Source organism: Diabrotica undecimpunctata, chromosome 8 (assembly GCF_040954645.1).
Source record: "Diabrotica undecimpunctata isolate CICGRU chromosome 8, icDiaUnde3, whole genome shotgun sequence".
NCBI classification, from domain to species: domain Eukaryota; kingdom Metazoa; phylum Arthropoda; class Insecta; order Coleoptera; family Chrysomelidae; genus Diabrotica; species Diabrotica undecimpunctata.
The window spans coordinates 35,922,020-35,940,987 of record NC_092810.1 but is presented as its reverse complement, the minus strand read 5'-3'; the positions used below and the strand labels follow the sequence as shown (position 1 = coordinate 35,940,987).

The 18,968-nt window shown below is 34.4% G+C and overlaps 1 protein-coding gene across 3 annotated transcripts in view; it reads left to right on the top strand.

The window, feature by feature from the left end:
* The window catches only part of LOC140447430 (synaptic vesicle glycoprotein 2B-like), a 46,651-nt gene that overhangs the window by 7,130 nt on the left and 20,553 nt on the right, over positions 1–18,968 (top strand). Inside the window, exons 2-3 of one of the 3 annotated variants that reach the window (XM_072540075.1) lie at positions 11,348–11,393; positions 18,172–18,378. In XM_072540075.1, coding sequence (XP_072396176.1) covers positions 11,375–11,393; positions 18,172–18,378 — 226 coding nt within the window. In that variant the 5' untranslated portion in view covers positions 11,348–11,374. Of the gene's footprint in view, positions 1–11,285; positions 11,394–18,171; positions 18,379–18,968 lie in introns of all 3 variants that reach the window. The other 2 variants (XM_072540074.1, XM_072540073.1) reach the window with 2 other exon arrangements.

Sequence of the window (18,968 nt, the reverse complement as noted above, 5' to 3'; positions counted from 1 at the left end):
GGTCAAATTTCTATGAAAATATCAATAATCAAGAAAAAACCACACACATACTACGAAAATTAAAAACCAAAGTCTCTAAAATGGCAAAATATAAAATGTTTGTATAGTAAACGTTTAAAAATGAAGTTTTAGACAAACCTAATAACAAGTGGATAAAATGTAGTATAAAATGTAGTAAAAGAATGAGGTAAAAAAATTAAGCTTAATGTAAAAAAATCAGATCTTTGTAGATTTCAAACAATCTTATAGTTCGATGTTCGTCTAAGACTCTGAAATGCAATTGTTGAGCTGGGCATATCTAAGAAACCAGCTGCGGTAGCGCAAATGTCTTCAACTCCTTTACGCAAGTTAGAATAAGAGGAACAATCTTGCCTTTGCCGATGAAGTAGAGGCAGTAGACTCTCAACATTAGAAGGTAAGAATATTTACTTGAGATTTAAAGCAGTTGAAATAAGAACGACGGTAAATCACTCAAAATGTTAATAAAAGCGATCATAAGTTAGAAGTGGTTAAAGAGTTTAAATATCTACGAGCACCAATTACCAACGGCAACAAAGTTGAAACGAATACTGGCGGGAAACAGATCTTTTTTCTTTGCAACGCAACATCTAATGAGGGGATATTTAGCAGTTGATCAATCTATTTTTTAGAGTTCGTGAAATTTGAGAGTCCTTATATGTTTTGGCCAACTTTCCTACAGCGACTTTTGCTAGATCATATCTACGATGTATTTCTTCCTGTAGTGTTAAAATTTTTTGGTAATTTAAATGCTCATGACATGCTTAATTTTAGATGAAAGTAACAAAAGCAGTAACATATTCCACATTTCAAGTGTAACTCTAATAAAGTGCAATCCTCGTTGTTAACCAGGCTAATATTTAAATATGGTCTATTCATAGCATCTTTATAGGATCGGAATCTATGACCAAGCGATTGCCGGTATAAGCAAAACTACCACTTACGACCTAACAGCTACGGGTGGAGGAGTAAATAAGTGATAGAGAACTTCATTGTCCTGGAGCTGTAAAATTGACTACGAAGGCATAAGGACTAAGTAATTTAACGACATTGAAATGTGGAAAGCAAGTAGGAAACCACTACATTAAAGCTCTACTCAAAGTATCCATAGTAAAATCATAACACCATTGGAAGATAAAAGATGGATTAAATAAAATGGATCGGACACCAAGATGCGACAAGAAAGAAGACGGGGCCCTTCAGGTCGTTAACCAGCAAAAACCCCGATAAAAGAAATCAAAATTTTGTAATTGATGCAATAAGTTCACTTTTTATACATCTTCACATAAATTTGATTTTAACAAATTTAATTGGCTTATGTAATGTGTAAGAGATGAAATTATCTTCCACTGACGTCTACCACAGATTTTCCCATCCTGAACCCATACTGGCGGTCGTATATGCTACCTTTCTTCATGATCTTCCTCTCCAGTCTTGTCTTCAGAAGAATCTTAAAGACCTTGCCTAGTGTAGTTAACAGGCGTATAGGTCTGTATGCCTTAGGCTCCTCTAATTTATTTCCCGGTTTTGCGATAAATATAAGATTTGCTGATCTTAGAACCTGGGAACTGCTGCCTGAAGAATCTAATATTTGTTTAATTAAATTTCTAGATTTAGGAGTCTTTTATCGGAATATTTTTATTTTATTGCATAGAAAAGGCACCGTAGGCGAACCCGTTAATTGCACTGTTTAAGGAAGGGTCCCTAACGATACGCAGATGGCTGCATTACAATTTATTGTGAACTGCTTTTGGATGAAGCAGCGATGCTTTTATGATACATCAAAGTCGTTATCGAGAAAATTATTTGCCTAAATTAAGAAGCTTAGCTGAAAAAATCCAACTTTGGTATGTACTTGCCATCGGTGGTGGCAGGGCTTTCTAAGAATCTCATTTTTTTTTTGTTAAAGTTGTTATGCTCCTTATTTAAAATCTACTGTAACGTTCCAACGTCGTATTGATATTTTATAGAGTATGTGTGTGTGTGTGTGTTTTGTTTTATGGCACTGGAACTAAGCCAATTAGCCAGAACAAATGTGTGAAAGTTATAAGGAAAATGCTTCAGTTAAGTATTAATTTTTTTATAGAGTATTCACAAGATACAAGTTTTAATACAGTTGCTGTGTTTAATGTTGAGCTAGATTCTGTAAAATTACGTAGCAATGATAATAATTTCAGACCAACCCCTCGTTTAGTCTTACGTCTGTGTGATGTAATCATAACGATTTTTTTTATTTAGATCGAAAGATTGGCAACTATTCTTGCTTTAATTGTATCTAACCTTATACGTACAGCACAAACATACTTATCGAATGTGTTCAATTGCAAAAATATGTTCTAAAGTATAAATATAAATGTTTATTGCTTGAATATACTTTACGTAGGAGAAAAGAGCAGTAGTATAACAAGAAATGAATTCATTTTAACTTATGGACAGAAAGCGATATGAAAAGAAAATGTATTCTAACTCGACCAGTTGCTAGATACTTTTACAGCAATACCGTAATATACCGACACAAGAATTATGATTATAGTTGTCTGTATTTGTATTACAGAACTCAACTATCAATTGAGAGTTATTTATTGGTAATGTCCCGCTTCGGTAGCTTGCCAACTTATAGTGAAAAAATCGAACTAGACTTATGTTATTGTAATTAAGGGGACTATGACTTCTGCAAGAGCATTGATTATGGTTTGGCACCGGTTGTACTTTTGATATATGTTTTATTCAAAAATGGCACGCATGGAACGTCTGGCTTGGTAATGTTGAACATAATTTAATATTTTATTTAATAGTTGTGCCCGACCTCGTTTAAAGAAGGCCGCTCCTAGTTGTACCACAGCTAAGTTTAAGTCCATATTTCTCGATAAACAAGCCGCAAAGTAAAAACAATTATTTAGTATTTATTATTTAGATAATTCATACAGCCAGCTACGTTTTTAAAGATATAGTCTTCTTTGTCTTCTTCATTCCACTGATTGTGCGTTTGTTGCCTGTTCCGACTATAGTTCGTATAGACTGTTCTACTATAGTATAGTTTTGAAATTGTAGACACTAAATTCCAAGTAATGGTGTTGACCATTCTGAGATATTCGTAGTCTTCCAGTGCCTTTTAATTTTTTGTTTTTTGTAAGAGTGAGAGGTAACGTTACTTGTATTAAATAGTTTTTACAAATTATATGTATTACTTTCTTACTACTTTTTTATAAGTGATAACGATCTAGTTTTCTTTAATATGTTAACGGCAGCTTCAGTTGAAGAAAGGGGAATTTTAAATGGTAGAAGCTTATCATTGATTTTACCTAAACGGATGCCAGTGCTAATGAATTTACTTATTTCAGAGTCTAAAGCCGCTAAAATATTAGTTGCATGCTTCATGTCAGCAGAAACGTCTCGTTCAGGCATTCCGAATATAATAACGTTTTTTTCCGCTTTTTTCTTTTTAAGTTTCTGCGTGAAATTCTTTAAATAAGAAAAAAGCATTGGGATAATTTTCCAAAGACTCTTTGCTGCAGTTTTTTATTATCATCTCCAAGTGCCTCACTCTCATTTACACAGCTTGCAATTGTTTCTGCATGAGAAGAAAATGTTGTACTTATGTCTTTGATTTTAGTGTCACACATAGTCAGGGACGCCGAGAGGAAGGAAAGTTGTTGCATTAATTGTGCGAAGTGTACAGTTGTCATTCTCTCGGCAGGTGCATTCTGCAGGCAAATTTTACAAGACCACTTTGTGTTTGTCGGAGAATGACAATCAGCAAACGCGACTGGTGAATCGGCGCACTTTCTGTAAAAAATACAGTAAGTGCCATGACATACGCAGCGAATTTGACCAAAACGTTTAACGAAAGTAAAATCAAATTGGGAGGTTATCTATGTTGAGTGAATGGATAGTGACACATCGGACGATACGCGCCGCCTGGCGGTTTTAAAACCGAGTCGGTTGATAGTTGGGACTAGGGATGGCGGTTTTTGACAAAACACCGGTTTTCGGTTATACCGGTTTTTTTTGCTTACGGTTTAACCTGGCGGTTATAACCGGCCAAAAAAACCGGTTTTTGCAAAAACCGGTTTTCGGTTTTTTTAATCCAATAGGTTACAAGTTTGCTTGTGTATTTATAAAATAAAATAAAATGTGAATTATAGTTTTGTTTGGAATAATTAAATGAGAATAATAATTATGATTGGGATCCAAAATAATACCGAACCTAATCCTAATCACCCCTAAAAACCTAATAACCGGTTTTTACTTTAAAAATAAAAAACCGGTTATAACCGGGACAAAAAAACAACCGATAAAACCGGTTATTGCGGAGTAAAAAACCGGTTTTCGGTTAAAACCGGTAGGTTTTTCCCATCCCTAGTTGGGACGAGTCCCCGGCTCGTTTTTTAAAACAGCTTAACTAGTAGTAGTTGCGTTTTATTGCATCACCTGTGCCACATGTATTGGTACTATGAAAGTGGTTTGCTAACAATTATTGTTGGATTTTTGTTTGTTTTTTCTTTAATATTTTTTTCTGAAAATGACAAAAATATATGTTTATACATTAATTTAGGAGGTAGAAAAGCGTCCCACTTTGAGGGACATGAAAACATCAGAATAAAGTAATAGAATCGAAGGGCTTGGAAGGCCAATATACTATGTTACAAATAACTGAACATGAGATAATCCAGGTTAAAGTTTTTTGGTTGCATTTTTACAAGAACCTGTTAAAAAAACTCAAACAACTCAACAGTGAACTTGCAACTTCTGTACTGCCACAATTTGCAACGTCTTCTGTCCTGGTAAAAAATAGGCCCCTGTCTACATTTTTTGAAATTTATTGCAGGTCGAGATTGTAAAACCACATCTGTCTTTTATAAAAAGCTTTTGATGTGGACAAACGAGGCAATGGTATAGTCTGTTGCAGATCCATATGCAACATATGCAACATCGTTCAACATATTGGCACTTTCCCTGTCAGCTTTTTGTGCCTCAAATGCAGATTTATAAAAATTGATATGTTCTTCTGAACATTGTCCACTATCACATGTACTACATGTACTCGTAAATGATAAATTGAACTCGTAATCATAAATAAATCTGTACATGGACTCTTTTACTAAGAATTCGTCTGAAACTTGGTCTAGACTGCATTGTTCAATGTAAAGTTTGTACATTTTAGGACAAAAACGGTGATAAATATTTTTTGTTTGGATGGTTGGCTCTAGAATAATGAGACAACTCAGCAGGAAACGAAGAAATATGTTCCATAACATATTTTTTTACATCTGGATCAACTTTAGTAGACCCGTTTGTGTTACTCCGGCGCTGACAAACCTTTTTTTATCTGGCTTTTCGCTGAGGCTTACTTATGGAAATTAATTTAAAAAGAATTACATTTTTCCCGTTATCAGGTTTATAGAAGTCATTAATTGATACTCTTGTATCCTGGTTAATCCTAGTTGAACATTTTAATCGACACTTCTCATTACAAATAATATTATCCTCAATAATGCGCTTGGCAGGAATCACTACACCTTTACGAGATAAGTAACTTTCTCCACATTCTCTTGCTTTAGCAGCCACATTTCTTTTCCATTGTTGTTTGTTTTTATGTCGTTTTCTGGACAATTTTTGTTTTTTTACTTGTGGTTCTACATCTAAATGAGCCAGGTCACTATTATTAGGGCTACTCACCACTCTATCCTCAACACACCTGCTGTTTGTAATTGAAATGGGAATTTGTAGGTTTATCACATCACTTTCCGCATCAGACTGTGGATGTATTTTTGCTGTAGAATTTGTACTTGTTGAAGGGGATTCTAGAAAATTAGGTTATCTCAACAAGAAAGAAACCTTCTAGAAGAGGAAATGCGAGCACATCTTGTATAATCATCATCACCATTATCCTCACTAACGATATCTGAGTCCGGTACATATTCATCACTTAATGGATCGTCGAAAATGCAATTGACATCTTCATTTTCACCTGAAACCAAACAAATATAGTATATTATATAATAATATACAGTAGTATATTATTTTAGGTTAGGTATTTCATGAAGCTTACCTTCATATCATAACTGTCTTCTTTTGCCTGTTTAAGAGCCAATTCTAATATTTGTTTACTTCTTCTCATCTTGCACTTTATTTTACAACGTCAACAAAGTACAGTGACTAAGTGAATGAAGGTGTTATGTGCATGCTGAAGACACATGGCACCTTCTCCCTCCAAACATTCTGCATATTAGTGTATCATAACCCCTTCACCAGCCGAATAAATACTAAGTTATGGCTAGAAGTGAATGGGAGATAGTGCTATGAGAAATAATAACACATAACGCCTTCATCCACATAGATATCCCAATTTTCAAGCAAATATAATATAACACCTTCACCTTCCAAGCCCTTCAATTATCAAAAAACAAGGCTGGAAGAAAATTTGTGACATGTTTGCTTCTGAAGGGATGACGACAGTGGTGAAATTTAAAAAAAATGCTCCCCATGACTCTTCAACTCAAAGAACAAATTACTGAAGAGCCTTTTATCTTTTCTTTCTTAACCTTCCACGGCTGGCGCGCGGACAAAATCTCCGCGCCGATATAAACTTCTCAATTTTTCAAAAACTACGCACCCTTTTTTGTTATTAGCCCATGTACCTCCCACAAATGTTAATTGATTTATTCATACCAAGCGTCAGTCGCATCCTGTTCGTTGATGTGAAGATATTAGTGATTGCGGACAAATTATCCGCGCGTCAGCCGTGTTGTTTTGAAATTTTGAACGTTTGTTAGTTTACGTGAATTTTAAAATGTATGCGTATGAGGCAGAACAAGAACGTTTGCAACATCTAATGGGCGATGCGGATTTGGTCAACATTGTGAAGAGCCGTAAGCTGTAGTACTTGGGACATATAATGAGAAATCAAGGCAGATACGAGCTACTTCAATGCATTTTACAAGGTAAAATTGAAGGAAATAGGGCCCCAGGACGAAGAAGAATATCCTGGCTTGTTAACCTAAGAGCATGGTATAAAAAGACCTCAACACAGCTATTTCGTATAGCAACCAACAAAGTCATCATAGCCAGGATGATCGCCAACGTTCGGAACGGACTGGCACCCTAAGAAGAAGAAGAATGGACGAATGCCTTCGGGTCGATGACGAGAATGAAAATATTGAGTACGATGATGACGAAGAAAAAGACGAAGAAGAAAATAACTTAGAACAAATAGATGAAAATAGTGATACAGAACAAGAAATTTCTGATACGGAAGGTGCTGAATTGATGGTTCCTACTGGGTCTTTCTTTCTTGGTAGAGACACAACCACTAAATGGATGAAACGTATTCCTTCAAGAAATATTAGAAGACGTTTATAAAACTTAATTTGGCATTTGGCAGGTGCTAAAGAAGTTACCAAGAATTTAAAAGGTAAACTAGATATGTGGAAATTTTTTTTTAAGATACCATGACAAACATTTCGTCGTATAAGACTGACTTGGGCAGCCTTCGGCAAGCTGAACCATATTTTCAAATCGTCTGATATACCAATATGCCTTAAAAGAAAATCGTTTTATCAGTGTCTTTTGCCAGTGTTAACTTACGGTGCGGAAACGTTGACCATGACAAGGAGAATAGTTCAAAATATCCGTGTGTGTCAAAGGCGATGAAGCGTGCTATGTTGGGCGTTTCACTACGAGACAAGATCCCAAATCGCCAGCTATGACAAAGAACAGGAGTGGCTGATGCAGTAGAGAGAGTAGCAACACTGAAATGGAACTGGGCAGGTCACGTGGCTCGAATGACAGATAATAGATGGACAAAGCGGATACTGGAATGGAGACCAAGAGATGATGCCTATCGAAGCAGAGGTCGTCCACCAACACGTTGGACTGACGATCTATAACGTTGTCATAGGAATTGGATGCAAGAGGCACAAGATAGAAATAGATGTAAAATTATGAGGGAGATGTCCAGCAGTGGATAAGCGAAGATTGAATGATGATAAACATTATTGTTGCATGCACAAACAAACATATGAGGCACTTCCAAGTAAACTATAGTCGAGAGAGAAACGCAAAAGAAGTAGATGCTTTAGAAATTCGTGCTTTTATTGGTTTATTCTATTTGGCAGTTGTTTTGAAAAGTGGTAGGTTAAGCACATACGCACTTTGGAATAAAGACGGTACAGGAATTGAGATGTTTCGACTAACAATGTCCAGGTACCGATTTAAATTTTTACTACAACACCTAAGGTTTGGTGACATATATTCACGTGAGGAAAGAAAATGAAAGAAACGAAATCTTTATACGATAAATTTTTGAAATGTTTACTTTTAATTGCAAAAACGGTTTTACCCCGTTAGAATGTCAAAATAGATGAAAAATTGGAAGCATTTAGAGGTCGATGCAGTTTTAGTCAGTATATACCTAATAAAGCAAATAAATATGGATTAAAACCAAAACCAAAATAAATATAGATTGTAAGTAATTCTCCATCGGAAGTGGTAAAGAGATTATATGAACCTCTAAGAGAAACAAAACGGAACATTACTGCAGACAATTGGTTTTCAAGCATACCAATAATCCAAACCTTGATTGTAATGACGAACTTACATTTCTACAAACTTGTCGCAAGAATAAGAAGGAATTACCCCATGAATTTTCTAAACCCATAAGCAGACCTATTCGATCCAGCATTTTTGATTTTTATGATGATATTGCTTTGGTGTCCTATAAGTCCCAGGTCCCAGGTAGAGGTACCTGGGACAGATAATGAAAATTACCAGAAAAATAAGGTTAGCGTAGGCAGGATTTGGAAAACTGAGTTGGATCTTAAAACAAAACTGGAAAAACATTAAAATAGAACAGTATTTGAAAACCAGAATTTACGATCAGTATACCCTCTCTATACCCACGTATAGTTCACAGACGTGGACACTCACCAAGTCCGATATGGATAAAATAGTTAAAGCACAAAGAGCGATGGAAAGATCAATGCTCGGGGTGAGACTTATAGACAAAAAAACAAACAAATGGATTGGAAGCAAAACCAAAGTAAAAGACGCAGAAGAACATGCTGCCAAATTAAAATGGAGCTTCGCAGGACACAATGCCCGACTGAAGGATAAGAGATGGAACCATGGAATACAACAGTGGAAGCCATGGTTAGGAAAGAGAAGCAGAGGAAGACCACAAATGAGATGGGCTCATGACATTAAGAAGATCGGAGGACACAACTCTAAGCAAGTGGCGCAAAATAGAAGACACTGGATTTATTTGGGGGAGGCCTATGTCCAAAGTTGGATTACTTAGGGCTGAAGAAGAAAAAGAAGTCCTATATACCAAAAAGAAATAAAAACGTACTCCTCCTGTCTAGATAACATCATGACGATACAATTGATGAGGATTGCATCGAAATGATTCTTGACTACAATTCTACAACGGGAGGAGTTGACACAGTAGACTGTGGGTCTGCTGTGGTCTGCAAGTTATGGGCTGCCTATGACTGCGCTAGGAATACTCGACGATGGCTAATGGTAATTTTTTATTCCATGCTAAGTGTAGCTGGTATAAACTCCATGGTCCTTTTCTATTGTAATAATAACAAGATTCGTTTACCACGAAGATAGTTCTTGCACAATTTATCATTCGCTCTGATTCAACCGCAGCTTAACGTTTGTACTTCTTAAGTCAATATACCACATATACGACATATTTCAGAAGGCAGTAGAGGCAGATGTGACTTTTACGACAGAATAAAAAACAGACCTACCAGTGGCAAATGCAAAAAGTGTGGAATATTTATGTGTGGTTAACACACTGTCTATACTTGCCCAGATTGTTTTAAGGATAATTTTTTTAAATAGATTTAAATTTTCTTAACAAACATTAAAACTTGTATATACTAATCAGTTGTTTTGATTTTTAATAATTTTTTTTTCAGAATGTATTCCCGATATTACATATTTTGAAATTTTATAACATTTTACTCAGAATAAATGTTCAAGCTGTATTTTATCATTTTCCAATAGTTGATTAACATCTACTTAACTCATTTCCGAAGATAGTGGAATAAATTTAAGTAAGTCAAAAGGTTTGGACAAAAATATAAGCGGACAAATACTCCGCACGCCGGCCGCAATATCCAGATTATGTGAAAGGTTAAATAATTGAGTGTATCCACTTTCTCCAAGTTTTTCTTCTTTTTTTAAAGCGTTAGTATAGAAGAGTCAACATCAATACTTCTTCTCCATCATCACTCATTTCAATAAATTACAATCATTTTGAAAATAAAATATTTCTATTTCTTTCTATAATAACCAAAAACTCCGGTCTTGATTAAACTAACTGGTTGAACTAAGTGGAAAACAGCTTTGGTTAAATCGTTTCGTATGTCACTGGTCTAGAAAACCGCCTCGATAAACGCTTCAGTCAAATCGCTGCGTGTGTCATTGGCCTAACACATTGAACAGCAAATACGCGTGTATTCAACTCGTGAATGGTCTAGTGGCAGTAGTGACAGTCGTAAACACTTGTTAACCTCGATATTTAGATTTTTCAAATCTTACTTTTGAGTTTTTACACTAATTACTGGTACTTTTACTTATCAGTACAAACACAATTAACTCGTTTCAAATATTTGAAGATGTTTATATATGTTCTAACTATAAAAACATACTTCTGAACGCTAAGATGTCATGACGACCTTCGTTTTAAAAACTCACTTGGTATTTGGCCTAGACCAGGAAATTGATTCGTTTTCATCCATCTCATTGAATAAAATTATACAAATATCATTCCCAGAGAATAAAATTAAGTGGTGAGAGTGTTTGGTGTTTGTTGTTTACTGTAAAATAACTGAAATAGTAATATACTTTATTAATTAGATTACAATTTTCTGGATGCATTACATTGTGTAAGCAGTGTATAATACGTATTCTTTATTTATAGTGACATATCGCTCACGGTAAGGTATTTATAAACATAAAAATATCAATACAATTACAAAAACATTTGTAATAATAAAAATAAAACAGTAGTTTGCTGTAGTTAAGAATCTGCTGTGAATAACACTGTTAAAAGGATCACGTACTGAGATAGCTATATTGTTTAATTGTTTCTTAGTCAATATCTGAACAATAACTCGGCTTGTGGTTACGTATATGGTGGTTTTAGTTGTGTGTAGAACGTCGGTTCATAAAAATCCCACCAGGCAAAGTATTTGATGCTAATGTTTACTCATTATGATCGCTTAATACATATTATCATTGCTGTTACATAGATAACAGGAGAGAATGTCCATACCGTCGATGGCAGCCAGATAATTTTTAATATTAATTTTAGAAGAGTAGCAAAAGAAGCTAGGCCATTATGGAGTTACAAAATAAAGGTAAGTATGGGTTTTATTTTTGATATTGTTTATTTTTTACTTCTTTCAGCAAATTTAACATTTCTTCAATACAGTATCGATTTAACTTTAGCCTTGAAACATCCAATGTTGGATGTCCCTTTTTCTTCTCAATATTTCTCTATCAAGAACCATAATCTGTGATTAGAACTTTATTCAGTAAAATGTATGGCTTCTGTTCTAATTCTTTTCTTGTTGTTAATAATATCGACTTTAATTTAATATGATATATCCCATTCTATTTGCCTTAAATCTTATTCTATTTTGCCTATGCAAGTTGGTGTCCCTATTTCCCATATATTTTTATCTCGGTCTTCTTTTGTTTCTCTCTTCTACTTCATCCAGAAATGTGCAACTCTAGAATTGAGAAATTCAGAATTTCCAATATTATTTACACATTATTCTATTATTTAAACTACATAATATATATATATATATATATATATATATATATATATATATATATATATATATATATATATTTATATATTAGAAGTGATTATTTCGACCAAAAAATAATTTATAAATACGTTCAAATTATCGGGTAAAGTGGTCTGTAATAAAAATCTTTCTTTTTTCTAAATTACTCAATATTTCGCCATTTATTTAAAAGCTTCCTCAGGAGTAAACTAAAAACAATTTGAACATTACAAAAAATGGCGTACAAATACATTTTAAAACACTCACAGAATTTAAAAGATTTCGCAAATAAAAACTGACATTGAAGTATTTGAAATATTGAATGTCAAGATTAAATTGTCTTAAGCACGTTCGTTACAGCTATACGATAAAAAATTAAAATTATTTCAAATGTAAAAATAAAAATAACAATAAAAGAAAAGTTAGAAGAATAATATTTATTTGATGAATTATTAAGGTTAGTTGTTATTAAGATGAATGTTGGCTATTTTTAATATTTATAAATGTTGTTCAATATGTTACAATATATGTTACTTAACTGTCCAGTGTATATTATTAGTATAGCTAAATATAATACCAAGAACAGCAAACAACTATTTTCAAAAATCAAGGACCCAGTACCAACCTTATATAAAAGTAATGTCGTTTATGAAATACCGTGTTTAGGATGTCAAAATAGGTATATTGGTCAAACATCACAATGGCTAAAACAACGCATCACACAACATAAAAGTGATTGCCGCTTGAGAAAAAATACTTGCGCAGTGGTTGAGCACTATGAAAACACTGGTCATATGCTAGACTATAACAAAGCTCATATTCTGGCACAGACTGATAACTACAAAAGTAGATTATTTCTTGAAATGTATTACATTAACAAAAATAAAAACACTTTAAATTATAAAACGGACACTGGACAGTTAAGTAACATATATTGTAACATATTGAACAAAATTTATAAATATTAAAAATAGCCAACATTCATCTTAATAACAACTAACCTTAATAATTTATCAAATAAATATTATTCTTCTAACTTTTCTTTTATTGTTATTTTTATTTTTACATTTGAAATAATTTTAATTTTTTATCGTATAGCTGTAACGAACGTGCTTAAGACAATTTAATCTTGACATTCAATATTTCAAATACTTCAATGTCAGTTTTTATTTGCGAAATCTTTTAAATTCTGTGAGTGTTTTAAAATGTATTTGTACGCCATTTTTTGTAATGTTCAAATTGTTTTTAGTTTACTCCTGAGGAAGCTTTTAAATAAATGGCGAAATATTGAGTAATTTAGAAAAAAGAAAGATTTTTATTACAGACCACTGTACCCGATAATTTGAACGTATTTATATATATATATATATATATATATATATATATATATATATATATATATATATATATATATATATATATATCATCATCATCATCATCATCATTCTTAGCGTATTCTACCGATTATGGTGTAGCCCCCCTTACACAGTCATTCTTAAGTTCTGCCCACGATTGTCTAATATTCGTTTTTCTGTGCCATGTTGTACCGGTTTGTTTTCTTACATCTCATATCATAGTCTCATCTTAAATTTGGACGTCTTCTTGATCCCTTGACAGCTCTAGGATTCTTCTTTTTGATGTTTCTATTCGTTACGAATGTTGGCGATCATCATGGCAATCTTTATCTTATCTGCAGCAGCGCGGAAAAGCTGCACAGATGTTGTATTGAACCAGATTGTGAGGTTCTTTAACCAAGATGTTCTTCTTCTTTCTGGACTTCGTTTTCCAAATATTTTTCCCTGCAGAATGGCTTAAAGGAGAGTATAATATCTGGATTCATTTCGCATAATATGTCCGAAGAATTGTAACTTTCGAGATTAGATGGTGGTCAGTACCTTTCGGTTCTTATTTATTCTTCTGAAGACCTTCTTATTTGTGACTTGGTCAGTCCACGGGATCTTAAGTATTCTCCGATATAGCCACATCTCAAATCCTTCCAGTTTTCTGCACATATCTTCGTTCAAGGTCCACGATTCAACACCATAAAAAAGGTGGATCTAGCTTTTCCGATGCGTGCTCTAATCTCCTGGTTGTTGGTCCATTCTTCATTTATTATGTTGCCGAGGTAGTTGTAGTGCGTCACTCTTTCTACAGGGGATTGGTTGACGTAGAGTTGACCTTCTGTTATCCTTTTCTTGCTAATTATCATAAGCTTTGTCTTCTTGGCGTTTGTATTGAGTCCATATTGTTGACTGTAATACGTGATTTAGTTCATAAGAACTTGTAGGTCTTCTAAGTTGTCCGCGAATACTATAGCGTCATCTGCATATCTGATGTTGTTCAGCCGGTAACCATTTAGTAGAATACCTTTTTCAGCTTCGTGCAAAGCTTAGATAAATATTCTTTCAGAGTACAGACTAAAGATCTCCATGCATGATTTTCACATTGTCAGTGTGTTCAACCTTCAACTCTGAGATTTGCTGCCTGATTCCAGTAAAGATTTCTAATTATTTTCAGATCTTGGTTGTTAATTTCTGCTTCTTTTAGTATTTGCGTCATCTTGGCGTGCTGTACTCGATCAAACGCTTTCTCGTAATCAACCAGACATGCGTATACGTCTCAGTTGACGTCTCTGCATCTCTGGAATACCTCTGAAAGCTCTTGGATACCATAATGTAATTCTAGTGAACCATCTATTGTCAGTTCTTCTTGCTAAATGTCCCGCTCACTGCCATTTTAAAAGATTTATTTCTGTGGAATACATCAGTGACCTTGGCTTTCTATCTGATTCACTCTATTCTTTTTCGATCTCTCTTTGATATATCTAGCAAGCATATGATCTTTGAGTAACTTTGAGTCACATCTATTTCTTTAGTGTCCAAGTTTCGCAGCGGTGTCATGATTGGTAGTATACACTGATCGAATGCTTTTTGCTTCAGGTGGAGTAGCATTCTGGATTTAAAAATAACTGCATTTTTGTCCAGCCAGTTTCATTCTGCTATTTATTTCTGGGAGTAAGGAGCCAGATTTATGTATTAATTGTCCTAGTTATACATACCCGTCTGCTGCAAGTACAGTGTTGTTTATTATTAAATCTTGGACATCCACTAGCTTACTGTATATGTTTTTTTTTTAGGTCAACTTCATTTCTAGCTGCATTTAGGTCACTTATAGATTCTTGTAGTTCTGCAGGATTATTGGCAATCAGAACGATGTTGTCTGCAAATATTAGATGACTGAAGTATTCTCCATTAATGTATAAGCCTTTGTTCTGCCAGTTCATTTTGCTGAATATATTTTCGAGAGTTGCAGTGAAGAGCTTTGGTGATATTGCATCTCATTGTCGAACGCCTCTCTGGTAGTGGCAATTCTGGAGTGTTTTCATAATTGTTTATCTTAACTTTTGCTTGTCTGTAAATATTTGCAAAAGTTCAATGTGCAATTTGTCAATGCCTTAGTTGGTCAAAGCTTCTATTACTGCTTTAGGATATACAGAATCGCCTCCTCGAAATCTATGAAGCTTAATGCTAACGGTATTTCATATTCTTTAGACCTACTCTATTAGTTCTTAAAGCGTATGATGCAGGGTACTGAATCCACTTCTAAAGCCAGATTGCTCTCTGTACTTTTAATCTTTTGTTGATAATCTTTGTGAAGATCTTGTATATGCTTGGTTGTAGACTTATAGGTCTGTAGTTTTTGATATCCTCTTTGCTACCTTTCTTATGAATTAGAATTATGTTTGCTGTATTCCAGTGCTGTGGTATGCATCTTGATCTTAGGCAGTTTGTTAATATGTCTGCTAAGATTTTACAGGTTTTTTTTTTGCCAACGTATTTAAGCAGTTCCACTGTTATGCCATCTATTCCAGCTACTTTACCGCTTTGTATTTTTGTAGTTGTCGATTCTACTTCTTCCAGAAGGACTTCTGGTACATCTTCTTGGTTACTGATTGCTTATTTAACTGTTTCAGGAGTTTTGTATAGTTCGCTGTAGAATTTAGTCACGAGTTGTATTATTTCATTTCTGTCTGTCATCCTGGTGTTTGTTAGAGCAACGATTTAATGCGTTCCAATGATTATTACTTATCTTGTTATTTTCTGTTTTCGATTGCATTTTCTACCAGTCTTCCATTGTATTTTCTTATGCCTTCCTTAATACTTTTCCTTATTGTCTTACAAAGTTCTGTGTATTGTATTGTCTGTATGTTGCTACTTAGTTTCCTTTTTCTTCTTTGTTTTAGCATTATGTTGGTTTTATTAGTCAGTTTCCAATGTTCATTTTGTTGTTGTGGGCCTCAGATTTTTTGGTACTTCTTCTAAATGTGCCTATCTTATAGAGATGTTGGCGACCGACGTTAGACCAGTCCACTTCCTAAGATTGGCCAGCCAGTATATAGGTCTATGTCAAGGGCCTTTCTTACCCTCAATCTTGCCTTGTAGAATTAACTGCTTTCTTAGCCTCTGGAGAATAGTTATGTTACTTGTTTGGTGTATATATGAGAGCCTCAACATACGTCAGTGGCACCACATTTCAAATGCCTCTAATCGTTTTATGGTATCTTCTGTAAGGCTGCAGCTTTCTACTCCATAGAGGAGGATACTAAAGACGTAACATATAAGAATTGGCTTTTTCAATACGAGTTTTGATTTCGTAGCTGTGATCCCAAGTATCCTTAATATTGCAGCCAAATAGCATATTTTTTCCACTCATTCTAACGGTGTATCGCCTATTATAATTTGGGCGTTTATGTTGGTGTTCGTTAGTGTTCTTATTAATGATCATTATTTGTGTCTTCTTGCAATTTACTTTTAGACCGTATTTGTTACATGCTTCTACAAGGTTATTCATCATTCTTTGGAGCCCCTGCGCACTATCTGCCAGCAACACTGTATCGTTGGTATATCTAATATTGTTTATAAGTTGGCCATTTATAGCAATTCCATCTTCTGATTCGTCCAAGGCCTCTTTAAAGATGTTTTCAAAGTATATGGTAAATAATGCCGGTGACAATATGCAACCCTGTCTAACTCCTTTTTAGACTGTGAAGATTTCGGACAATTCAGTTTCTAATCGTACTGTTGCTTTTTGTTGGAGATATAAGGTTAAGATCAGTTTTATATCCCTACCATCGAGTCCTGATGTTTTTAGGATATTAATTAGTTTCCCATGTGGGACTTTATCAAATGCCTTTTCTAAATCAATGAAACATGCATACACATAGCAGTTGACATCCCTGGCTCTCTGTATTAGAACTTGCAAACTAAAAAGGACTTTAAGTACATGGCTCCAATTTATGCTCTGGTTAGTATATGATCGCCGCCTGTTTGAAATTTATTTATTACTGATATCTTTTATTGTAACTATCTTGTTGGTTAGAATTAAGTCAATTTCGTTCTTAGTGGTTCCATTTGGTGCTACCGAAATTTATTTTCTGCTTGATATTTTCTTAAATAATGTATTTGCAATACGCATGTTTTGGTAGTGTGCAAACTAAATCAGTCTTTCTCCCTTTTCATTTTTCTAATCGATTCCATACTTTCCCAAAACTTGTTCATTGTCATTTCTCTTTTCCACTTTGACATTAAAGTTACCAATTAAATATTTGAAGTGACTTTTACTGTTATTTAATGCTTAAGTTATGTTACTGTAAAGTTCTTCTATTTCTTCGTCAGTATAAGTAATCGTTGAGGCGTACATTTGTATATTGTATCTCTTTAATAGTTGTAAGGTTAAGCTGCTCTATCCGAGATACTAGTTATTTCCACTGCTCTTCGTTTCCACTTCTTGTTGATTAGGAATCTAATACCGCCTGTTCTGCTCCTTGATGTTCCTCGGTAGTACAATATGTTTGATGACGCTAATTCCAGTAGCTCTTTATCTTTCCGTCTTACTTCGCTGATTCCTATGACGATCCATTTTATATTTTCAGTTTCTTTTTCCAGTTCTACAAATCTGGATTTATTTGATAGAGAGCGGCAGTCATATGTCGCTATATAAAACGTTTTTGTTTTATTTAAGTAGCGGTTTAGACTCCGCAGATTCCTAGTACTCTCTGCCTTCCTGGCTTGCTCCCGAAAGTCAACTATATAAGACAACTGCCAACCAAGTAGAGCAGCTTATCTCAAATACAGTGAAGGCAGATTTAGTATCAATAAAATATGCAAATTCGCTGAATGTGGAAAATCATAAAATTCTAGTAATTTGCTTGTTTATTTATAAACCGAGTTTCGCGGAATTGACTGTTTCCTTATTATTCTTGAGTTTTAGTTGCGTCTTAATTGAAATTAATTTATTCATTTTTTATTGTAGGTTTTAATGTTAATGTTTTTTTTTTCAGAAAAACCTGATGCCACAACTTTCGAAGATGCCATCGCTGCTACAAAATTTGGAAAATATAATATAATGTTAATTGTCGTCATAGCTCTTCCCTGTGTGACACAATTACTAAACACGGTCGAACTTTCCTATATAATACCTGTCGCACAATGTGATTTGGGACTTACTTTAGAGGATAAAGGTCTTATAAATGCTATTATTTTTGCAGGTAAAAAGCATATATCTAGTTATGTAATATTCATTTTCAGACGTAGTCTCTCCATTATTTTTACAATGATGTCCCTCTTAAGGCAAGTTAAAATCACTTTCACCTATCTCGGAGATTACGCAGACGTGATATCCGACTCCTTTCTGGACCGTGCAACTTACCCTGCAGAAAGTTTGGAGCAGGCTGTACCGATGTTTATTATGCATTTCTTCAAGTACCCTCTCCGCTACGGAGTTTGGCAATCATCATTACTATTCGTATCTTTGAAGCTGTTGCTCTAAATAATTAGTTAGATGTGCACTGGAATCAGTCTCTTAAATTGCGCAGCCAAGATATACGTCGTCTCCCCACGCTTAGTTTGCCCTGAGTCTTTCCTTGGATAATTAACTGGAGCAATCGGTACTTTTTCCCCTTTCATTACATGACCAAAATATTCCAACTTTCTTGATGGTGATCAACAGCTCCCGTTCCTTGTTCATTCTGTGAAGAACTTCACTATTTGTTACTTTGTCTGTCCAACGTATTTTCAAAATTCTTCTGCATATCCACATTTCGAAGACTTCTAGTTCATTGCTCTCTATTGCTCTTGT